The sequence below is a fragment of the Lynx canadensis genome, chromosome B4, assembly GCF_007474595.2.
Source record: "Lynx canadensis isolate LIC74 chromosome B4, mLynCan4.pri.v2, whole genome shotgun sequence".
In the NCBI taxonomy this organism is placed as follows: domain Eukaryota; kingdom Metazoa; phylum Chordata; class Mammalia; order Carnivora; family Felidae; genus Lynx; species Lynx canadensis.
Window position 1 is genome coordinate 78,758,799 of NC_044309.1, and position 24,727 is coordinate 78,783,525.

Below are 24,727 nucleotides of genomic sequence, written 5' to 3' on the forward strand. Positions count from 1 at the left end.
ATCTGGTGCAGACATGGGAAGAAGGAAGAACAGGGATGAGGGGCTGTGTTCAGTCAGGAGTACAGCCAATTTACCAGGGAACAAGCTAAAAGAGATACTGAAACATCAGCAGAGATGGAGGGAATGAAGGACATCCCAGGGAGCAGAGCAGAGGGCTAGAAGGAGCCCCCCAATGAGCTGATTGGGATGAGGTGTGGGATGCCCGTTGGATATTCCCAAACAGTGATCGATATTTCCCAGGTTGACTTCTGCAGAGAGCACGGGCTGGGCAGCAGGCCTGCTTCTGTTTTACTGGGTGAGGTGCAAGCCTGGGGGCCGAGCTGAATTGCCAGAGGGAGTGGCAGAGAGACTGCACACCGCCACAGGGTACCTTCATCTCTGCCCTTCAGCCTCCCCTCTAAATGCCCTTGGATCACCTGTTTAAAGCTAGTGTTTAGCATCACTGCTGAATTGTTAATCTCCTGGGGGCACTGCTGTCCAGGAGAAGGGCCAGGTTAAAGCTCAGAGATGAGGTGGGGCTGAGGCAACAGGACCCAGCTTGCTACCTCGGATGGAGCTGGAGCCAGCGTGTCCCTGGAGGAGACTGTACAAAGGGGCAGGACACAGAGGGAACTTCACCAGAAACCCCCATCCCCCAACGGAGGCTGTCTGAATTAGCTACAGGAGGCTGGCCTCTGGCCCTGGTAACCAAGGCCTCTGGAAGGACGATCTGGCTCTCATGGGTGGGAGGGGTTATGTTGGAGAACCCAGAAACTGAAGGGGACGGGGAAGATGCTGAACCCCGGGGGCACCTGGCTGGCTCCGTCTATGGAGCATGTGACTCTTGATCTTGGGGTCATGAGTTTGAGCCCCACATTGGACATAGAATTTACTCAAAGAGAGAGAAAGAGAGACTGAACCCATTAGGAGGGCAGGCTGGGATTGATCCAGCTTGCCAGCATAGCCCAGTCCTGGCACAGTGCCTCAAGTATGGTTTGCACTCGGTAGACTTCGTGAAAGGGAAAGAGTGGGAGAGGGGAGAGAGAGAAGGGAAGATGCCCCCTCAGGGAGAAGTGGGTGCTGTTTCATGTCACAGAAGAGCTAGAGAAATGGTCCAGAGACAGGGGAAGAGGAGTAGGCAGGTTGGCCCGTGATTCCAGCCCGCAGGCTCTGGTCAGTGGGCCTCAGGCCCCTCCCCTCCCCACAAAGGACAATATTTGGCTGGCCAAGCCCATCAGGGGTTTCCCAGCTCCTCCTGAGGGCTGCAGGGAGGAGAGGACGAGGCTGGCTGGCTAGAGGACAGGGTGCTGTGGACTTGGCCTGGGGTGGACAGCAGGCAAAGGAGATGTGGGTCAGCAGGCAGAGCAAGGGAGACAGGGCAAACACTCGGAACAGCGGGCAGGCATGATTTTATTGACTTGTGCAGAGTCCCCTGTGAGCTGGCTCAGGTTGTGGGCAAGGGACACAGAGCTGGCCAGGAAGGGCGGTGGAGGTGGGAACTGGGCTGAGAAGGTTCTGGAAGGCAAGAGGAGCAAGCGGCTGCCAAGTCACTCAGTATGTGACGGACGTCTTCAGACTTGACTCCACCGTCTTCTTCAGGATGGTGTGGCCGCCGGAGCTGGAGCCAGAGCTGAAGCCGGAGCCGGACACAGAGCAGGGGCCCCAAACCGGGCCCTGCCCAGAGCCCAGGGTGACGCTGGAGCCTCCGGTCACGATGCTGGAGCAGCCAGACCCGAAGCTGCCTTTCCCGCCTCTGAGTCCACAAGCGCCCCCCAGGTCACCACCAGCTCCTCCAGACACAATGGTGCTGCCTCCCCCTACAGCTGCCAAGAAATGCGCCAGAGTCACGGCAGGGTCCTCAGCTCCCCACGGGGACCCCTCTCCCCAAGTCCCCTGATACTCACAGACAGTGACCTGGCTGGTGCATTCCCCAGACATCCTGATGGAGAAAGGACAAGAGAAGGAAATGCTAAGGAGGGCTGCAAAGAATGCATTCCCTATGCTTTTTAGCTTCTTGGAGCAGCTCACATACCCAATCAGCAGATAAAACCCACAGTCCCGATTTTAAATCTCTGCCTCCCCGCCCCCCAGCAGAATGGGTTGCCCTTAGTGGCTCGGAGTGCCAGGAAATCTCAGAATCCCCCTCAGCAAGGAGAGCACTGCGGTGGCAGTCCATCGCCCTTTGCCCCCTCAGCTGAGTTCCCAGGCCCCCCACCTGCACTCCTCGGCCTCCAGCAGCCTGCGGTAGGTGGCGATCTCCACATCAAGGGCCAGCTTCATGCCCATGAGCTCCTGGTACTCCCGCAGCATCCGGGCCAGGTCCTGCTTGGCCGCTCTCAGAGCAGCCTCCAGCTCCTCCAGCTTGGCCTGGGCGTCCTTCAGGGCCAGGTCCCCACGCTGCTCAGCATCAGTGATGGTGGCCTGCAGGTCGGCATTCTGGGATGGGTGTAGAAATGAGGGAGAAAGTGGCTGCAAGCCCAATACAGCCTCCCAAGTCACCTGCTGTGGATGGAGCTTAAAGCCCAGGGTAGACCACAATCTCATGAGCTCAAAGTATCCATGGTCACCCCCACTTCCCCGTTGCTCTCATCCTAAGGGAACGCATTGCCTCTTCTGCTTCCTTAACTCCCCGAGTGGGTCGAATAGTGTCCCCAAAAATGTCATGTCCACCCAGAACTTCAGACTGTGGTCTTATTTGGAAAGAGGGTCTTTGCAAACGTAATGCATTAAGGACCACAAGATGATAGCATCCTGCATGCAAGATGAGCCCTAAATCCAATGAGTTGTGTCCCTAGAAAAAGACAAGAGAACACGGAGACGAGCACAGAGAGATGACGCCATGTGACAACGGAAGCAGGGACTGGAGTGATGCAACCGTAAGACAAGGAATGCCCAGGAGTCCCAGGGCCGCCAAAGGCTAGGAAAAGGCGAGGAAGAATTCCCCCGCCCAGCTCCTTCAGAGAGAGTGCACCTGCTAACACCCGATGGCATGCCTCTAGTCTCCAGAACTGAGAGGATACACGGTCTGGTGTTTTCAAGCCTCCAAGTTGGTGGTACTTTGTTACGGCAGCCACAGCAAACTCATCTGCTTCCTGTCTCACCTCCTCCAATGATCTTCCCCTATTTCTTCCCACTCCTGCCCCTTAGCTCCTTACCCGAGGCACTTTACCTCTACCCAGGCACTTAATGCCCTTCCTGTCCTGTATGGAGCAGTATCTACAAGTCTCATCTTGAGGGTGACCACCATCCTTGATGGTTTGAGAACAGCCCCATTTCAAACACTTTGTCCTGTTATCAAAGTACAGTAAAACCTTGGTACGGGAGTGTAATTCATTCCGGAACCATGCTTGTAATCCAAAGCACTCCTATATCAAAGCGAATTTCAAGAACCATTGGCTCAGTTGTGATCATGTGACATTCAGTGTCACATACTACTCGTATTGCCAGACATCGCGCGTTTGTCAAGTTAAAATATGTTAGAAATGTTTGCTCGCCTTGCGGAACGCTCGCAGAACAAGTTACTTGCAAGCCAAGGTTTTACTGTATATCAAACCATGTGCACTCTCTGTGCTTACCTCTCTGATCTGATAGAAAACTCCCAGAAGGGGAACAACTTCTCTATCTAATCTGCCATCCAGTGGGTTTACCTTCCTGTTTGGGTCAGGAAAGAAGGCATTCCCTAAAGGCTCTCATTATTCTAATCCCAGCATAGTCTCATTCCATTCTATTCTATTCTATTCTATTCTATTCTATTCTATTCTATTCTATGTTTTTCTATTCTTTTCTTTTCTTTTGTATTCTATTCACAAGCACCTTGTTGTTGGGAAATATCATCTCTATCCTACAAATGAAGAAACTGAGGTTCAGAAAAGCGGTGAGGGGCAGAACTGGGACCCTAACCCCGGACAGCTGATGTCTGGTCCTAGACCGCGGGGCTCTGCCCTAGGTCTGGCACAAGGATATCCAGTCCACCATGTGTGTGCAGGAAAATGGGGCCGGGCGGGAAGAATTCCCAAGAGGGATTCTCGCAGGACAGGCACCTTGCTGTGTGGCAGAAGCTGTGGGTCCCAGATGTGGGGACAGAGTAGCACTCCTAAGTACTGGCTGCTGGGCTGAGGCTCCGCACCCTCAGTCACCCTGGTAAACGAACTGAGCTTAGAGAGTATCTGGGCTCTGCCCTTAGATACTGATTCCCTCAGTCTGACAGAGGCCCAGGGATCTGCATTTTAATAGACATTGCCGAGGCATTCGCAAGCAAGGAATTCAAATCTATGGACAAAACACTGGCAGCAAATTGAATAATAAGACCTGGTCACCTTCATCTCGGGTCCCGAATCACATCCCACAGGAGAGCAGGTGAGGATGGGTGGAGACTGCGTCTGGGCTTTGAATGGCCTGAGCTCCAAGGGCTTTCCCAGGGGGGCCCCACCGGGGAGTGGACGGGTCACACGCGCCCTGCTTGCCAAGCTGAAGCGCGTGAGGAGCCCGCCTGATCTGCCGTCTCGGTTCTCAACCCTCTGCCGATCCCAAAACCGATTCTTCGGGTTTGGGGAAAGTGGGTGCAAAGATACTGAGAGCTGAAGAGTCTGTAATCCTTCACGTCTAGAAGTGAGGTCTCCGGGACTAGCAGGAAACCATGTCTCTCTCCTTGCTGCCCTCTCCCTCTCCCCCTGCCAGCCCACACCAGGCACCTACAGCATCACCTCCAACCCACACAAAGCATCTAAAGCATCTGCTTACGGAGGGCTCGCCCCCCCCCCATGCACCCCCATTCCACTTCCCATCTCGCCTGCCCCCTGAGTTCCTGGCTCTCACACTCCCCAAGGCGGGACCCAGAAAGTCAGCACCTAGCCTTAGAGTCTCCGCTGGGCTTGAGGAGTAAGACTCAAACGAAAAGACTAGAAAACAGATGGATTAACACTCTCCCCCAAGGAGCCAAAAGCCAAATGTACACCTGGCCATGAAAGGCAGCGCGAGCAGCGCCCCCTGGAGTTGTTCAGTGCAAAACACACACAGGCTTGAATTCAGAAGGAGGTCAAATTCCTCCGAAATGGGGCTTGAGGTTCTCTCCACCCAAATTATCCAAAGCTTCAGCCAGTACTCAAACCTGGACACAAACCTAGCAGTGACCCTGGCACCAAGAGAGTGCCGGGAGGGCCTGGGGAGCTCTGGGAGCCTTACCTGCTTCTTGAGGTTCTCAATCTGACTTTGCAGCCTCTGACTCGCCTGCTGCAACTGAGAAATCTGGACTTTGGTTTCCTTCATGCTATCCCCGTGAAGCTGGGCGGACGCCTGAAGCTCCTGGTACTGAGGGGGACAGAGGTGACACCATTAGTTGAGAGGACCTTCACCTTTGACCCCAAGACCATGAGAAACATCGTGTCCCCAATTCTTCGCCTCCTCGCATCCTCACTCGGAATGCAGGTGAAACGCTGAAGGCAGGACACGGTGGGATGAGCCCACGCCAGTCTGGGCTGGTGTCCCCTGGTTTCCCTCACTGCCCCCCTCCTGGAGAGGGGAAGTGGCCATGCCCACCCAGCCCTGGAGCCCCAAGGAGGTTATCAGAACTGCCCCAAGGGGACCGAGGGGGACGACCACTCTGGGGCATGGGCATGGAGACACAGCCCTTTCCAGCCCGGTGCTGCCCTCTGGCCCTGGCACCTTGGTCTGGTACAGCATCTCGGCCTCGGCTTTGCTGTTCCGGGCAATCTCCTCGTACCGGGCACGGACCTCAGCGATGATGTCACTGAAGTCCAAGCAGCGGTTGTTGTCCATGGACAGCACCACGGACGTGTCGCTGGCCTGGGTCTGGAGCTGGTTCAGCTCCTGCAGGGAAGACTGACTCAGTGTCCACCTGCCCCTGCTCCCTCTCCCCCTTGGAGTCCCGGGCAGGTTGTCAGGATGCCTGACTTCTGCCCACACTCCGTCAGGGGGCAGCCCTCATTCCCCTGGGTGGTGCTGAGCATGCCCTCTGTTGTCTCCTCTCCTGAAAAGGAGGGTTGTAGGAGGTGATCTCTGATGACTCTTGCAGCGTGGACATTAAAGGTAAATGTCCTGCAAGCTCAAAATCGCCTGGTCCCCATCACTGCCCTGACTTCTTATCACACCTGCCTCCCTCTCGCTCCTTCTGCTCCAACCCCCACAGCCTCTTCATTTCCACAAAGATACCAGTGCTCCACTGGGGGCCCTGCGCTCCACCTGCAATTCCCCGGTTCCACCTGCCTGGTTAACTTCCCCACCAGCCTTCTAATCTTCTCTCAAACTTTGTCTTCCAAATAAGGCCCCTCAGGGTGCCTGGGTGGCTCAGTCGGGTAAGCGTCCGACTTCGGCTCAGGTCATGATCTCATGGTTTGTGAGTTTGAGCCCCGCATCGGGCTCTGTGCTGACAGCTCAGAGCCTGGAGCCTGTTTCGGATTCTGTGTCTCCCTCTCTCCCTGCCCCTCCCCCACCTGTGCTCTGTCTCTCTCGGTCTATCAAAAAAAGCAAACGTAGGGGCGCCTGGGTGGCGCAGTCGGTTGGGCGTCCGACTTCAGCCAGGTCACGATCTCGTGGTCCGTGAGTTCGAGCCCCGCGTCAGGCTCTGGGCTGATGGCTCAGAGCCTGGAGCCTGTTTCCGATTCTGTGTCTCCCTCTCTCTCTGCCCCTCCCCCGTTCATGCTCTGTCTCTCTCTGTCCCAAAAATAAATAAACGTTGAAAAAAAAAATTAAAAAAAAAAAAAAAGCAAACGTAAAAAAAAAAATTAATTAAGGCCACTCTGACCACCCTATCTGAAATTGCCACCTGCCTTCCCCCTCCCCACCTTCCTAAGCTCCCTTTCCCTGCTCTGATTTTTCCTGTTGGCCATAGCACTGATCACGTTCTAATGTACTCTACAATTTACTTCTTTAGTAGGTCTATTGTTTATTGCCTGTCTCCCAACAGAAAGCAGGCGTTGTGATTTGTGTCTGGTTATTGACTCGTGCATCTCCAGGACCTAGCAATCCACACAGTACATTCTCAGTATTTGCTTGTCAAATGTCTGCATGACTGGATCCAAGTCACCCTAACCAGGCTTCGCCTCCTGGCCACTCCCACTGTGGCCAGGGAGCCTGCTGGCCCCATCCCCTCCCCTCACTCCCACCTGCCCTCAGCAGACCACCACCCTGCATTGGTGGATCCTCACTTCTTCATACAGATGCCTCAAGAAGCAGAAGTACCCTTGCAGAGACTCCAGTGCGCCTTCTAGCTCCATCTTGCTCAGGAAAACCCCATCCGCATCCTGGGGACAGGAAGACAGAAGCCATGTACTCCCACTTCCTGCTTGTGGGTCCCACTCTGGCTCAGGAATTCTGGTCGCGCACTGCCCAATACTCATCCACAGCTCTCCCCGCAGACCCACTCCTTCCTCCTCCAACCCCGCCCCACCCTGTTCTCCCTTTTGCCTGACACTGACCCACACTGCCTTCAGGAAGCCTTCCCGGATTACTCTCAACCAGTTCTGCTTCTTCCACTCCCTCCCCACCCTCTCCCACAGTGACACCCAGAGCTCATCATGCAGTCCTTCCATCCGATCTTGTCCTGTGGTCCCTCTGTCTACATAGAAATCTCATTTCCCTGGGGCCCCCTACAGGCTGCATGAGATCATGTGCTGCATTAGGATTCCCACCCCCTGCCCTCCCAGCCCTGAATTGGGTTTTAAAGGTGCATGGTGGGTGCTCAGGATCCGCAGGAAGCAGCTGGACAACCCCCCCCTCACCTTTTTTAGGACCACAAAGTCATTCTCAAGTGTGGCGTGCCTGTAGGCCTCCTGCTCATACCTGTCAAATACGTACAGAAGGACGATGCCTGAGGTGGTGAGATCAGAACCCATGCCCCTCCTCCAAGCACAGCCTCCCAGAAAAGGCCCCTCTTGCCTTTAGATGCTTCCAAGCAGGACACATAACCAGCCAGCTCCCCTACCTTCCCTATCAGGAGGTCATTGTCACAATCTGGCTATGACCCTCTCCACTCTTTCAGCCCGTGTCCACCCGACCACATGAGGCCACTTTCCTTCACGTCTATAAGGCACATTCCCACACCTCTCCTCACTACTCACAATCGTCATGTGAAGGGGACATTTTGGATTGTGTCAGGGAGATCACGTGACTTTGCCCAAGTCGTAGATAATTAGGTGGCTCGAGCAGATCTAAGACCAGCTCTCCCGGTCCCAATCCTGGGCTCTTTGCAGGACCCACCCCGCCTCACAAGCCATCCTCCCAATGGCTCTGGGAGATGAGAAGAGCAGGTGACATGTTCCCAACCTACAGGTAAAGAACTGAGGCCGGCAAAGGTAAAAGGCCACACAGCTACCCCTTTGCTCACAGTCGCCAAACCCAAGCCTCTGGTTAGTCCAGGGCTCTCTCCACACCACCAGGTGACCTAGGTGGGGAGCCCAGAAACACAGCCCAGCTGTGAATCATGCCACAAGCCTGGGGATGGTCCCCCTAAGTGGATTCCCTTCCACTACCGAGCCCAGAGAACATCTGAGTCATTTTAGCCCACAGCTTGCTCAACAGGATTTATCGAGGAAAAACCCACTACGGCATTGTTTAAACAGGCCCCTCCCAGCCCTGACCGGACACGTGGCCCTTGTAGCTGGATCTATTGGAACTGAGGCTCTCTAGACCTGGGCATCAGGCACTGTGGGGCCTCCTTACCTGTGACAGCGGGGCACCCTGAGAATCAGAGGGCTTGGGATGCAGAAGGGAGGCCACCCATGTGTCTCCGGGAGCTCAGCATGTGGGAGACCCTCCAAACAACAGCCCCGATCCAAATCCTCCTGGACCCCACCCGGGCCCCCGGGGGCACTGGGGTTTGCCTACTTGGCCTTATACTCCTCCTCCTGGTCCTGGCAAAACTTCAGCTCGGCATCCAGGGCCCCTCGTTCTCTCTGGAGCTGCTCCAGCCACCTCTTGAGCTGGGCCACATAGGCCTCGGAGAAAGACTCCAGGCCCTGGGGACTGTCGCTTACCCCCTGCTGCTGTAGCAAGTGCCACTTAGTCTCCAGGACCTTGTTCTGCTGCTCCAGGAACCGCACCTGCAGCACAAACAGAGGGTCCCTGAGGCTCCGGTAGGACTCCCTGGCCACAGGCTCTGGAAAGTCAAGCCCCAGGAACCCCCCACCACCACTTGGCCCACCTTTCCCCTACCTCCCAAATCCAGCCTGGGCAGGGGCAGCCTCACGCCCTCGCATGAGGCTCTGAGCACATCAAAATGATCAGGATGGCTAACAGGGGAGGGGCTTCCCACTGCTGAACGACTGTTCTCTGTCCCTGCGCCCCAACCATAGAACAGCAGGGCCTCAGCCTAATCAGGACTGCAGTTAAACCACTGGAAGGCCTTCCTCACTGCAGAAGTGATTAGAAAAGTGGTAGCCAAGGAAACTTCTCCATTCCCAAACCCACTGAGGACAGTTCCTCCGAGGGAGGCCCAGAGAGAGGGGCTTAGCCGAGTTGACCCTCACCTTGTCAATGAAGGAAGCAAACTGGTTGTTGAGGGTCCTGATCTCTTGGGTCTCCTGAGTCCGCACCGCCTGGAACTGGGAGTCAATCTCAATCTTCAAGGGGGTCAGCAGACTGTGGTCGATGGTCACTTCCCGGATGCCCCCCGGAGGGCACAGGGAAAGCCCAGGCCCACAGCGGCCCTCCCCAAGCCACACCCCTAGCCTTCCCCCTGATGCCCAGGCCCTCCCACGAAAGCCCCCCCTGCGCCCCCCAAAAGAACCGAAGCTCCTGCTACTGAAGCTGCCTCTGCCACAGCCCCCAGAGCGAGGAGAGCAGGCCGAGCGAACACTGAAGCCCCTCTGGGCCTGGCAGGAGGGGTGAGACATGGTAGAGACGGAAGGTCACACAGCTGCAGGCAGACAGACGGACAATAATCGAAGTGTGTGAGTTCCTGCCCCGAGGCCCCAGCACGAGACTTTTATCCCCTCCCATGCCTGGGCTGGGCCTTGGGGAGCAAGATGCTCTTGGCCTGACTGTATCTGTCACTGGCTCCAGCTGACCTATTCCGACATGGCTGGAGAACAGGGGCCCAACACGTGCGGAGCCCAAGGGAGAAGGAGGCCCAGACCCTGCCCTCAGAGCTCCCAGGCCAGCAAGAGAGCTGGGCCCGTCCCAAAGACAAGGAAGCAGCCGGAGACCTGGACCCCGGGGCTGGGGGTGGGAGCGATGGCCCCGAGCAGTCACTGTGGGTCATTCAAGGAAGGCTTCCCAGAGAAGGAGATGGGGGGGTGGGAAAGGAGAGACGGGGTTCAGATGGAGCATCTGAGTGCCCAGGAGACACTGGACAGAAGAGGGTGAAGCTTCTCGAGGGAGAATCTACCTGCAATAATTGGAGAAGGAAGGCGCTTGGTGGCACTAGGAGAAACTACGAGGTTAATAAAGGTGTTATTGTCATCGTTGGCTGAAAGACGCTCCAGGATTTGGAAATGAAACCGAAAAACAGGGTGTCCAAGTCCCTTCTCTTGCTCAACCCAGCAATCATCCATGAGGCGCCACCCCACTCCAACCAGGCATCTCCATCCAGGATCTGGGCAAGTGGCGCATTTCCAAGCCCAGCCTATGTCCCCGCTCCTTCCACAGGCACGCAGCCCAGGCCCATCCACTTGGGTCACACACTGAGTGTATCAGCTTACAGATCAGAGGCACCTGGGCTCTGAAGTAAAATATGTATTTAGAAAAATACTCCCGGGGAAAGTGGGTGATGGGCATTGAGGAGGGCACCTGTTGGGGTGAGCACTGGGTGTTGTATGGAAACCAATTTGACAATAAATTTCATATTAAAAAAATAAGAAGAGGGGCGCCTGGGTGGCTCAGTAGGTTAAGCGTCCGACTTCGGCTCAGGTCATGATCTCACGGTCTGTGAGTTCGAGCCCCACGTCGGGCTCTGGGCTGACGGCTCTGGGCTGACGGCTCTGGGCCTGGAGGCTGCTTCTGATTCTGTGTCTCCCTCTCTCTCTGCCCCTCCCCCATTCATGCTTTGTCTCTGTCTCAAAAATAAATAAACGTTAAAAAAAATGTTTTTTAATAAAAAATAAAAAAATAAGAAGAAAAAGAAAAATACTCCCTTGGGGTACTGGGAGCAGACACGGGAGTCCGGGGCTCCCCCCAGGATAGATTCTGTGTCTGCCCTCTGGTATTCCGTGAGCCTCCCACCAGGTCCAGGACGCCTGGTAGGGGGCATCCAGCCACCACCACTGAAGCTCCCTGAAGCTCCTCCACTGCTGGTGAGCAGCATTGGACAGCTCGGATTTTTAGAAATTTCTAAAGTTCCTTCTTTATATGGTGGGAGGGCAATTTCTTCCTCCCCGCCCCCCACCTGCTCCTAGAGCCGATGGCCCCTGATACTAGGATACTGTGCCTTTGATAATGCAACTCAAAGCAAGAATAAGCAGGGACTCGGCATAATGGACACTCAAGGGACATGCTATGAGGAAGTCAGTCCTAGCAATGTGAACCATCCTGTGGCTGCCCTACCCGCAGGCCAGACAACAGTGAGCAAGTCTCCCCTCCCTCCAGAGGATTAGAAGCCCCTTCCTCCTTCTTCTCGCCCCACTTGGCACACCCCTGAACGAAGCTGAACCACAGATGACCTCAAGGGGAAGAAGTAGTGGGGCCTTCGGTGGGGAGAACAAAGGAGATCAAAGCGCTAAGGGGCCAGGTGAGGAAGAGAAGAAGAGCGAAAAGATCCCAGCAGGAAATCCGAGTGTGCCATGGAGAGGGAGGCAGCGTGGAGCCACTCTGGGGTCTAGAAAGAGAATCCGGGAAATGGGCTGAATCCCACTGAGGACTCACCTCCAAACCCTCCCCCCTGGGGACCACCTTGCAGCAACAAGGAAAGCCAGATGCCTGCCTTCCGGGCTCCGTGAATGTGTTTGAGAAACATCTCTGTGAACTGGACTCTACCACCCCTCCCCCTGGTATTAAGGGTGGAGGACAGAGATCACGGTGGGATGGCACCAAATCCACCTCCCTAGAACTTCCTCATATTTGTAATGTTATAGAATAGTAAAGCCAGAGTGAACTTCAAGGGCATCTGACCAATGCCCCCATTTTACACTTAAAGACTGAGGCCCCATAGGGTGTAGGGCGGGGTGCAGAGACTTGTGCACCCTTGGGTAACCTAAGAGATGGCACCAGATGTCCTCTAAGCCTGCTTTGACCCATCACTCCGTGATCTGAGTGACTTTTGCTCAAGGCCACCCACACAGCTGATCAGGCTGGAGCCAGGACCACCACTCAGCTCAGGCCACCGTCCCACGGAGCAACCCACTAAGCCCTTGGTCATAACTTGTCCACCACTCTATCCAGCTCAGGGTCTGGCATACGCTAGGCACCAATAAGTGTTTTAAGACATGAGTCCTTATCCGTGACTGTCACACCCAAGGACCTTCTTGAATCGCCCCGGTTCTCAAATGCTGCTGTTTCCTTCCATTAAAAATAATAATAAGGGGCGCCTGGGTGGCTCAGTCGGTTAAGCACCCGACTTCAGCTCAGGTCATGAGCTCATGGTCTGTGAGTTCGAGCCCCACGTCGGGCTCTGTGCTGACAGCTCAGAGCCTGGAGCCTGCTTTCGATTCTATGTCTCTCTCTGCCTCTCCCCCACTCACACTCAGTCTCTCTCTCTCTCTCTCTCTCTCTCTCAAAATTAAATAAACATTAAAAACAATTTAAAAAAATAAAATCAAAATCAAGAAATCAAAAATAAATAAATAAATAAATAAATAAATAAATAAATAAGTAGGGGCGCCTGGGTGGCTCAGTCGGTTGAGCGTCCGACTTCAGCTCAGGTCATCATCTTGCAGTTGGTGGGTTTGAGCCCCGCGTGGGCCTCTGTGCTGACAGCTCGGAGCCTGGAGCCTGCTCCGGATTCTGTGTCTCACTCTCTCTCTGCCCCTCCCCACTCGTACTCTGTCTCTCTCTCTCTCTCAAAAATAAATAAACATTAAAATTTTTTTTTGAAATAAATAAATAAACAATCATTCAGTGATGGAGAGAATGCTGACGCAGTTTGGAGATTTGAATGCGAGGCCCTCACGGCCTGAGCGATCTGCTCCCGTACACAAAGGTGCACAGAGAGGTCTCAATTCATGCAGCAGCCGAAGGACAAACAGCTCGAATCACGGACTTCACACCAAACCCGGGAGTGTGAAGGCTCTGATGGGTCACTGTTATGGTCACGGTTACGGCTGTCTTCAGGCTCCCTGCTCCCGGTTAACCCTCCTCAGCCACACCTCCTGCTCTGTAGCCCGTGACCACTTGGGCCCACCTTCAGGAAAGTGCCAGGCTGGCACCGCTTCTTGTAACTCCCGGGGGCCCTAAGCTCGCCCCTGGCCACCGCTAGAATTCCCCAACCTCTTTGGCTCAAGCCTGTCCTGCCTGTGCAATTTCTTGACCCAAATGCCATTCGTTACTCACATTTATTTAATTTTGTATCAACAAAATGTGATTGAGCACCGACTGCATGCGGGAGCCTGTTCTGAAGGTTAAGAATTCAGCAAAGGGCAAAGCCCAGCCCCCACACCAAGAAAGCCTAGAGTCTCGTGGAGACACACACAGTGAACAGGTAATTAGACAAGTATTTCATTGCAATTACAATAAGGAAAGAAAAGTATACGACATGAGACAGGCCTAACCTAGCTGATCCCCTGATTTATTCTCGAGCGTGCCAGGAACACTCATGCCTCAGAGCCTTTGCATTTGCTGTTCCTTCTTCCTGGAATGCTCCTCCGCCGATACCCATGCCTAAAAGTCACCTTCTCTGCTGCCTTAAAACCAAAATTGCAACCCTGGGTCCATCCCTCCTCTGACACTTTTTATCCATTTCTCTGCTTTCTTTCTTTCCACTTAGCTCCTGGCACTTCCTAACATTCCATGTACTTTACTTATTCATTTTGCTCACCTGCCTTCCCACAGCAGACTGTGAGCCTCATGAGGGCAGGCATTTGGCCCCTTTGTTCATTTATGTATCTTCTGCACTTAGAATGGCACCTGGCAGGGGCGCCTGGGTGGCTCAGGCAGTTAAGCATCTGACTCTTGATTTCAGCTCAGGTCATGATCTCGTGGTTTGTGAGTTCAAGCTCCACATCAGGCTCTGCGCTGACAGCCCGGAGCCCGCTTGGGATTCTTACTCTACCTTTCTCTCTGCCCCCCCCCCACCCATTCTCTGTCTCTCTCCCAAAATAAACAAAAATAAACTTAAAAAAAAAAAAAAAAAAGAATGGTGCCTGGCATACAGGAGGCACTTAATAAATACCTTATGAATGAATGGATCCCCGTTCAGTTTCGTTTCATTGATTTCCTTCCATCTTTCAACCTCTGGAAGTCCTTGTGACTCTTAATTCTCTGAAGCATTGGTCAATCCCCAACCAACCACTGAAGGTGGGGGGCATGAATGCATTTGAGAAACACGGTCGTGTGTCTGTGTGTCTGTGTCTGTGTGTGTGTGTGTGTGTGTGTGTGTGTGTTTATTGAACTCCTACTTTGGGTCAGCACTGAGCTACATGATACAGGAGATAAAAGATGGATAAGGCCCCATCCTCATTCTGAAGGAATATATAGTCCCACGGAGGATACAACACATATGAATACAGAATGGGAGGTGGTCTGAGAGGGGCCGCACCGGGTTGTAAGTTGGTGTGTTGGCGTAACAGTGGGGAATTACTCTTTTGGAAGAACCTTGACCCAGGGTCCTGGTCTTGGAGGAAAGCAAGGGCAGACTCAGGTAGCATGCCACTGGACGCCCTCCCTTTACATCCTCCCAGGGTCTGTGCTTTTGGGTCTTATGCTCAGCTATTTGGGAATCTACCCAGTCATACTTTTCTCCAGACCCCATTTTTTTTAAATCCAGCATCCAATTCTTTTAATTGAAGTAGAATTGACATACAACGTCAGTTTCGGGTGTACAACACAGTGATTCCACAACTCTACACATTGTGCTGTTCTCACCACAAGTGTAGGTATCTGTCACCATGTAACTCTATCACAATAACATAGACTCCATTCCCTGTGCTGTGTCTTTCATTCTTGTGACATTCATTCCATAACTGGAGGCCTGTATGTCCCCGTCCCCTGCACCCATTTTATCCTGACCCCATTTTCCTGTCTCTCTACAAGAAGATCAGAAAATGTATCAGATATCTCATTGGGGCACCTACGTGGTTTAGTCGGTTAAGTGTCTGACTCTTGATCTCAGCTCAGGTCTTGGATCTCAGGATCATGAGGTCAAGCCCTGTGCTGGGGCCACTTTAAAAAAAAAAAAAAAATCTCACTGAATCCCAGAAAGCCTTTGTCTGACCCAAAAAACTATCAAGGTAACATTGTCAGTGAACTATTTTAAACAACAATAAAACACCAAATGGGGCCTGCGTGCCAAGCCCCATTCTAAGAATTTTACGTATATGAAGCATTTAATCCTAACGACTCTATGAAGCAGGGACTTTTAGTATCACCATCTTACAGAAAGGGGAACTGAGGCACTGACGAGAACAGACAATTTGCTCAAGGCCACGCAGCTAGTATGCTACAGAGCCAGAACATGAACGAGGTAGTTGGGCTCTCGAGTCTCTGTGCTTGGCCACCACACTATGATGCTCTCAGAGACCTGGAAATATCCGTGTTGAAGGACACCGTATCCAGCTGAAGCCCAGAGAGGTAGGACTATTTGCCTGAGATCACACAGTAGATGCAAAAGTAAAGGTCATTCCTCCACATCAATTATCAACATTCATTAAGCACTACCGGGTGCTAGACTCGATGAAACAAAGAATACCGAGAAGTCCCTGCCTTAGAGGAATTTGCAGTCTGGTGGGGAATCTATGTGAAAACCAGTAAATGCAACAGAGGTGTTGGAGGCGCTGCTGTACTATATGTACAGGATACCGTGGGGGCCCGGGGATCTTCTAGAAGCAGCAGCAGGTGTTCGTGTTCTTGACAAGTTCAGGAAGAAGATAATCCTCTCCTGGGGTCAAGGCGAGGCTGTGCTGCCCACGCTTGTTCTGGTTTTCCTGGCTTTTGCAGGGCAATGAAGGGGTTGGTTACTGTCCTGTTGTTTGAGGGGGACTGGACAGAAAAGTGTCCCTCACTTGTCTTCAGCCAGCCTCCCCACCCCCCACCACGCACAGCCCATGACTTCTCTGTTAGTCACAGAAGGTTCCCTCAGTTTGGCCTTCACGGCTGAGAAATACATGCCAAATTCTTATCCAGAACATCCAGAACATCAGTCCTTCGCGCATGCGATCCTCACCATCATGTACTTAATGGTGTTCTTTTTTTTTAACTTTATTTATTTGTTTTGAAAGAGAGAAAGCGTCAATGGGGAGGGGCAGAGAGAGAGGAGAGAATAACAAGCAGGCCCCACACTGTCAGCCAAGAGCCCAACAAGGGGCTCAGTGGTGACCTGAGCTGAAATCAAGAGTCAGATGCTTAACTGACTGAGCCACCCGGGCGCCCCAATAGTTTTCTTTAAATCAAATCTAAATCAATTCACTTTGTTTCTAATTCTGACCCTAGCCAGTAATGTCCTTCAAATCATGGCTTTTGTGTGGTAGTTCCAACTTTTCCAATTCGTATTTAAATAAAATAGAGCTATTAAAATGTCACGCGTTCATCCATGTGCCAATGGCCTACACAGGAAACGCAGTTCAACCTGGAGCTGCTTCCTGCATCAGAGCTGGAAGGCTCAGGGCGCCTGGGTGGCTCAATCAGTTAAGTGTCTGGCTCTTGATTTCAGCTCAGGTCATGATCGCACAGGTTTCTGGGATAGATCCCTGCATCAGGCTCTGCACTGACAGCAAGGAGCCTGCTTGGGATTCTCTCTCTCCCCCTCTCTCCCTGCCCCTCCCCAATTCATGCGCACGCTCTCTCTTGCTCTCTCTCAAAATAAATAAAAACTTTAAAAAAAAAGAAAAAGCTGGAAGGCTCGAAGCTGCCCAAAGCCAGTGAGGACAAGGAAGGGGCAGCACTTTTTCAGATGTGGCCAGTTTCTGTAATTAACATACATCTCTGGTGGCCTGTGGGGCAGGAAAGGAGAGGGAGGAGATTAAAGAGGCAGTCCCTTGCTCCGCCCCAGGCCAAGCAGAGCACACTCCGGCATTCTCTGCCTCAGTAGCCTCCTGCCCGCTGGGTTGGGACAGGTGGCCCAAGTCCTCCTCACTTCACTGGCAATGGAGGAAGGTGGCACCATCCAGAGAATGGGCTTAGTTTTTTGTTCATTTGTTTTTGATAGGGGGAAAAGGGGCAGAGAGAGAGGGAGACACAGAATCTGAAACAGGCTCCAGGCTCTGAGCTGCCAGCATAGAGCCTGACGCAGGGCTGGAACCGATGAACCAGGCGATCATGTCCTGAGCCGAAGTCAGACGCTCAAACGACTGAGCCACCCAGGTACCCCGAAAATGGGCTTACTGCATCAAGGGTGGGCCAAGCTACAGCCCCGCAACCCCTCCAAGTCCAGGTAATGAGGCTCCAAAACCCACAGGGAGTGCAATCCCAAGACAGAGGCCTGGGAGAGCAGGGATTTGCAAAGCTTTGCCTGGGAGTTCCGAATTTAAATGTATGTCCCCAAGTTCAGGGTTGAGAGAGAGAGGCAGTAAGGGACAATGCCCCAACTCCTACTTTGGAATAATAACCTTTTACACATAAAACCTGATCACGTTTCGTGAAGCACTCCTCAAATGCCTGTTGAGGACCCTCTGGGCACCATCGCTGTGCCCGGGCCAGGCCTTGGCAGATCCTTCATCTTGTTTCCAGAATCCAAGAAGCGAGCATTATGGTTGCTTACGCTACAGGCACAAAAGCAAGTGCCTGAGATCTCAAAGACAGCAAGACGCCAAGGCAGGACGCGAACCCAGGTCTTCTCAGGAGGCCCGCGGCATGGCGCTCGGGCCAGTGACTGCAGAGCCGGGACAAAATGGGCACAATTAGCTCCCCTGCGTTTGCACAAGCTGGCTCAGCACGCCACTAGCGGAGGTGAGAGAGACCCTCCCAGGCATCGGGGAGCAAACCAGTGGTGCCTGGGAGAGGGAAACGAGGCAGGGCCGGACCGAGGGAAGAGGGAGGTGTTCACACCAGACAACCTGGGAGTCCAGACTTGCCCGTCCAGGGCTCAGCACGCAGGCGCCGCCACTCTGAACCAATCAGGTTCAGCCAGTTGGGTGCCCTGTCGCTAGCAGCCAAGTGCCCCTGATGTGGTAAATATTTGTGAGACGTGTTGCTAAGGTCAGCCTCCTAACACCCCAGAGGGTGAAAGGCCCATGGGGCAATTTCTAGGGGAAAGTTCCCAGGATTCCTACAGCGCTGGGGAAAAGTAAGGTAAGGCCTTACCGGAAGTCCTGGACTGGGAAGTGGGGGAAGGGGGGGTTACCCGGATGAGCTCCCCCCCACACCCTCCGCCCCGCTCATCCCCCTCGCCAGCATCCCTCCCCTGGCCATCTGCAGAGCTGTACCCGGACCAAGGGAGGGATTGGGGATGGGGGTTGAATCTTCTGCCCCCGCCCCCCAAGGAACTTCAGTCTGAGAGAACAGTATTTTCAAAACTGCAAGTCACAACCCAGCAGGAGGTTGTGAAATCAATTGAATGGGTCTCAACCAGCCTATCAGCGTGCATCACAGTGAGGCACCACGAAATTTTGTTCTGTGTGTGTGTGTGTGTGTGTGTAAGTGTGTACAGAACTGTGATATAAAATGGATTTTTTCCAGGGCGCCTGGGTGGCCCAGTCGGTGAAGCATCCGACTCTTAGTTTCCGCTCAGGTCATGATGTCACCCTTTGTGAGTTCGAGCCCCACATTGGGCTCTGTGCTAACAGGGCGGAGCCTGCTTGGGATTCCCCTTCCCTGCTTGCTGTCTCTCTCTCTCTCTCTCTCAAAAATAAATAAATAGACATTTTAAAAAATAAGAATAGGGGCGCCTGGGTGGCTCATTCGGTTGAGCATCTGACTCTGGCTCAGGTCATGATCTCACGGTCTGTGAGTTCAAGCCCCACATCGGGCTCTGTGCTGACAACTCGAAGCCTGTTTCAAATTCTGTGTCTCCCTCTCTCTCTGCCCCTCCCCCACTCATGACAGAGCTGTCTTTCTGTCAAAAATAAATAAACATTGGGGCGCCTGGGTGGCGCAGTCGGTTGGGCGTCCGACTTCAGCCAGGTCACGATCTCGCGGTCCGTGAGTTCGAGCCCCGCGTCGGGCTCTGGGCTGATGGCTCAGAGCCTGGAGCCTATTTCCGATTCTGTGTCTCCCTCTCTCTCTGCCCCTCCCCCGTTCATGCTCTGTCTCTCTCTGTCCCCAAAATAAATAAACGTTGAAAAAAAAAATTTAAAAAAATAAAAAATAAAAAAATAAACATCTAAAAATTTTTAATAAGAATAAAATAAAAATAAATAAAATGAATTTCTTCCTAGGGATCATTGTCCACAAACGTTTAAGAAACTCTCTGATAGAAGTGGTCCCACACCCAAATACACACAAACCTAAGAAATAAGACCAGAACCAGGAGCAGCGTTAGCTGTCAGGATGGGCGATGGGAAATAGAGGTTTCCTCTGGGAAGCTTTTCCAGAAGAGGGAGGTAATGAAAACAGGTTTGAGAAGGGGGAAAGCAGAGGGTAAGGGGCTCTTCCAATCTATCCCGAGGGTTAGGAAATTCTAATATCTAATCTAATCCCTAAACCCACTGATGCATGTTCTGCCCTGCAGCGCACCCACCCCCCCAAAGCGAAGAATCATGGCCCCCTCATCCATGGAACCACTAAGTCATGACAGTGATGAGGGCGGGAACCCTTGGTTGGGTCCACGGAGAACAAGGCTGGCCCGGCTGGAGAAAGAGCAGACAGCAGCAGGCTGAGCACAGACAGGGCCCAAGGGGCCTGACAGTGGGCCTGCTGTGAGCCACCCAGACTGGGTCAGACCGTATGCCTGACCTTGAGGAATGTAGACTCCAGTTAAGAAGACCACAGGGGCACCTGGGTGGCTCAGGCGGTTAAGCGTCCAACTCTTGATTTCGGCTCAGGTCATGATCTCACAGTTCGTGAGTTCCAGGCCCACATTCAGTTCTGCGCTGTCAGCACAGAGTCTGCTTGGGATTCTCTCTCTGCCCCTCCCTTGCTTGTGTTCTCTCTCTCTCTCAAAATAAATAAACATTAAAAAAATAAAAGACCACAATAACGCACAACCAGAGAGTGACCCAACAACAAAAATACCCCATATAACACCTGCCAGTTGTAAAATGTCAGAGCAGAGAGATCTAAGAGGTCATCTTGTTCAATACCCTTGTTTTACAGCACAAGAAACTGAGGCTCAGGGAGGGAAAGCAGCCTACCCAGGGCACACAGCAAGGATAGGACTAGAACCCACTAAGCCAGGACTCATTTCATCCCGCATTATAGACAGCCGTGAGTCTAGGATAGAGACCCACGGAGGAGGACCCCAAGCCCCCAGTCACCTACCCACTCCCACCACCCCAGCAAGCTCATGAAGGCTACCCTCCACCCATCACATTTACCCAGCCACTTTTCACCACCAAGCACCGTGCTAGGTGTTTCAGATACAACAAATAATCCCATCCAGCTAAGAATGCTGTCCTCCAGGAAGGGAGACTGGCTCTGTGACCCCCTCCTGCCCTGCCCAGACACTTGTTGCTTTCCGGATTGTAAGGCTTGTGGCACTTCCTTTTCTTTATACAGATGATACAAGTTCATCACTGAAAATTTTAGAACGACAGATAATGAAATAAAGTTAGGAAAAATAAAACTCTTCCAAAAACTACAACCTAGAGGTAGTCGCTGTCAACATTTTGGTGCCGAACCTTCCAGACTTTTTCCACATGTAAATATCTTTCATCATTCCTTCAACCCATATTTATTGGACACTTTCTCTGTGCCAGGTACTGTTCTAGTACTATCTAGCAATAAAGTAGCCAATGAAACAGATCAAGATCCATGCCCTTATGGAGTTTGTGTGTTATAATTATATATATGCATAAATCTGAAGGCATATGTGTATATGCATGTTTCTAGCGTAGTGCTGTATGCTACTCTAGCGAAAGCACCACTTATTCATATAAATATGTATTTCCCGGAGGTGGGATCAGATTACACATATGGATTTGTGGCCAGTTTCACCCTGTCTGTATCAATAAATGTAGATCAGAGTATTGTAAATGGTTGGGTACTCCTTTGCAGGGATCCTCGGGGCTTTCCACCGGGTCCACTGTGTGATTTCTTTCCCAGAGGACACGTGAACCTCTGGGAGCCCCGTCTGAACGCACGTACGCACATACACGAACATGCATGCATACGCTGTCTCCCACGGGGGCCAGCCAGCAAGTCACTGGACAGGGCAGGCTAATCCAGTCCTGGTCCCAGACATCTTTCTAGGATTTTCCAGGGCTCAGACCCATTCCTGGTATTCCCTTCCAGACAGGAGCAGAAGCAGGCCTGGCTTCTCCTGCTCTTCACTCCCCCTGCAGGCAGCCGGGGCTCTCACAGCTAGAACAGGGTCTGGGAGCCAGGCAGAAGCCAGCCCCGCAGCAATTCGTGAAACAGGAGTAGGGGCTGATCAGGACCTCTCTGAAGTGCCTTCCCTGCCACCACTTCTGTGGTGCCTGATGGGGTTATAAGGTGAGAGCCCCCAAACAGGCCCCCAAATGGGAACGTAAACCACCAGGGACTCCTGGGTGTTTTTCTGGACATGGTAAAGTCCCAGCTGGCCCTGGGGAAACCCACACAGTACGCGGACTCCCCGGAAGCTAGCTCCTGGGGTCCTCAGGGTACCTTGGGCAGAGCCCAAGAGTGACCTGAGGGTCAGGATCAGGAAGAGAGGACCTATAGGCTGATGGTTAAGAGCATCAGTCAGACTGCCTGGGTTCAGGTTCTGTCTCCACTACTGACTAGCTCTGTGGCCTCAGGCAAGTGACCTAACCTCTCTGTGCCTCCATGTTCACAACTATAATAAGGGAATAATAATTCCTATTTCATAGGGTTGCTGTGTACGTCAAACAAGATGATACACGTAGTGCCCAGAACAGCACCAAGCACAGGGTGGTGTCTACCAACTATTAGCTTTGATTATTATCTTCTCAGCCCCCACTCGCCAGCCAGGCCCTGGCCTACTAAAGGCTGCCTTTCCCGGGACTCCTCCTGCTCTCACGTTCTCTGAGGACAACCTGGGGCAAGAGAGAGAGAGAACAGGGACATGTGGGGGGGTGGGGGGGGACATGTGGGGAGTGCATCGTGGGGAGCTTTTAACTGAATGCAGGACAACGAGTGTGAATGTGCAGAGATCAGATGACCACGTAGGACAAAATATGTGTGTGCACAAGTCAAAGTGTAGGGGCCCTGGAAGCATATATGGTTCACACGCGACTGTGGAAGCTAGCCGTGCATGTATAAGGGTGGGAGCGTGCACACGTAGCTCTGTGAACATCATAGAAGATACTCGTGCACATCAGCATGTAAGGGGGTGTACCAGGTTGTATATTGTGAGTGCGTAAGGGTATGTGTGTGTGCGAAGGCTGTGTGTGAATGTCCATGCTTCCCAGCCCCACCCCAAGCACACAGCTCTTGGGGAGGGGGCCACCAGAGACACAAATTCCCCATGCTGAGGGGACAGTGCCCCTGACCTGATCGGGGAACAGCCTTCATTGTTTTTCTCTCTTCTCGTTTCCTAGAGAAAAGCTGCTAGCTCAACAGAGCCCAGCCTTAAACCCCGCCCCACTGATCGAAACTCGGGAAGAAAACCAGTGCCAGCCATCTCCACCCTGCACCCCCACCCCTGTCGTGGAATGCTCCTGGCAGCACAGGACCCACACCTCGCCCCCCACTTCCCACTCGCTGCTCTGCTGGACCCACACCCTCTCCCTGTGAACCAAACTGCAGCCCCTCTGAGGGCACCTGGGGCAGCTCCCAGCCATGGACAGAAAGCTTAAGCCCTTCTCCAGGCTTTGAGAGCACTTTGCCTCCCTGCCCCAGCCATCCTTATGGGGGGCAGGGGGGCTGGCAACGCCCTGCCAGAGGGGAACTGGGGCCTGGGGTGGGGGGAACAACTTCAGAGCCCACAACCAACCCCCTCCCAGGAGGCAGGCACCCCACCCAACCCTGCATCTCCTGAGAAGGCAAAACCACAATACAGGAGTGGGTGGGGAGGACATCGCAGAAAGAAGGGTCACTTGGATGCAGAGGCCAGACATCAAGAAGGGTCCTTCCCTTCATTTCGGGGTTCCAGAGAAGACCTCTCTTCCAGGAAGTTGTCTCGATAGTTTACGGTGTTATATGCATTAACAGTAATCATCACTTAATGCACAACTACTAATGCCAGGTGCTTTGCATATAGGACCTCTAATTAACCCCACTTTATAGACGGGGAAACTAAAGTTCGGTCAGGTTAAATAACCTGTCCCAGATCACACAATCAGTGGTGACAGAGTCCGGATTAGAACCCAGGTCTGTCTGTAAAGTCTGGACCCTTTCTTAGGCCCTGTTCTCATCTTCCTGTCTGTTCTCAGCCAGAATGGGCACCTCTGTTCTTCCTCCTCCTCCAAGGGGATGGGGGCGGGGGGGAACCAAAGACAGACAGAAACATGCTCAGACCAGACAGAACAACTAGGGGGAATGGGGGGCTGGGCTGTTGGCAAAGACTTGCAGAGGATGGGAGCGTGGTGGGAGCTCAGGAAGCAAGGGGGAAAGGTTGTTGAGTGGAGGGAAGCAGGGATGAGAAGGAGGACTCTGGCCTCTGTGACACCTGGCTGGGGAGGGTGGGCGCATGGCTGCACGCAGGGTGGAGGACAGGGGGGAACAGAGAAGGTAAGAATTGAGGCCTGGTGGCTGAGCCCCCAAAGTACCCGTCTCCCTGTGCCATCACTACCCCTAAGGAGGCCTGGGCCATCTGCCTCTTGACCCCTCCCGAGCCAGGGGTCTCAGACCCCAGGCAGCCCAGGCGCTGAGCCACTGAGCACCTTCAAATTCTGGAATGTGCCAGAGCTTCATTCCTCGAGCTGCCTTGTTCCCAGCAACAGGGAGGAGCACCGGAGCCCCTGGGCTTGTAGGGAGGGAGAACTCAGTGGGACTCCAGAGTAACCATCCAAAGTGCCCAGAGAGGCAGGCCTGGAGGAGGGGTTGCCCAGGGAAAGATTCAGGAGAGAGGGGATCCACAGGGGCCGGAGGGAGAGGGACCGGAAGGCACGGTGAAGGGAAGAGACCATGGGGGGAGCGGTGCCAAGGAAGCCTGGCACAGGATCCTTGCTGAGGTGGGGCCGAGGCAAAGCACTGTGGGGGGAGGGGGGAGGGCACACCTCCCCTGGCCCCACCCCAGCCCCCTTCCAGCTTGTCCGGGCCCAGCCAAGTGCCAGGGAGAACCCGTGTCAGAAACCCAGGGAGCCAGAGCATCAGTTCCACTCGGCCCTCCCTCTCTGGGACTCTACTCCCGGAAAGCGACCCGTGCCTCACGAAGGCGCTTTTCAAGTAGGAAGCAGAGAAACTGTATCAAAATCCCTTTTCCCATTTAGTCCCCTCCCACTGGCTGCAAATTTAAAACATAAAATTAAAAAATAAAATAAATAAAAACCCCTTTTCAAAGTTCCTTGGCAAGCCCGGCCCGGCCAGGGTAAGGGGCTAGTGCTGCAGCAAGGGTGCCTGGGGGCAGACAGCTGACAATGAGGAAAGGTCAGAGTCAAGGAGCATTGGGAGAGGGGGCTGGGAGACCCGAATCAGGCCGGGAGAGGCTGCCCCACAGAGGCAGGGGAAT

The 24,727-nt window shown here is 53.3% G+C and overlaps 1 protein-coding gene across 1 annotated transcript; it reads right to left on the reverse strand.

The window, feature by feature from the left end:
• Nucleotides 1-1,466: 1,466 nt before the first annotated feature.
• On the reverse strand, nucleotides 1,467-9,827 carry KRT78 (keratin 78). The gene is made up of 9 exons (XM_030321492.1): nucleotides 9,462-9,827; nucleotides 8,821-9,035; nucleotides 7,716-7,776; nucleotides 7,143-7,238; nucleotides 5,641-5,805; nucleotides 5,161-5,286; nucleotides 2,195-2,415; nucleotides 1,884-1,918; nucleotides 1,467-1,802 (listed from the first exon to the last, which is right to left on the reverse strand). The coding sequence occupies exons 1-9, from the start codon at nucleotides 9,825-9,827 to the stop codon at nucleotides 1,531-1,533; spliced, it is 1,557 nt and encodes a 518-aa protein (XP_030177352.1). The 3' UTR covers nucleotides 1,467-1,530.
• Between the last annotated feature and the right edge of the window lie 14,900 nt (nucleotides 9,828-24,727).

Excerpts from the sequence above, each read along its gene's own strand:
- KRT78 (XM_030321492.1), bottom strand. The coding sequence starts at position 9,827 with ATGTCTCACCCCTCCTGCCAGGCCCAGAGGGGCTTCAGTGTTCGCTCG. Across the intron at positions 7,239-7,715 it reads ACTTTGTGGTCCTAAAAAAG|GATGCGGATGGGGTTTTCCT; the intron begins GTGAGGGGGGGG and ends TCCTGTCCCCAG. Across the intron at positions 1,919-2,194 it reads CTGGAGGCCGAGGAGTGCAG|GATGTCTGGGGAATGCACCA; the intron begins GTGGGGGGCCTG and ends TTTCTCCATCAG.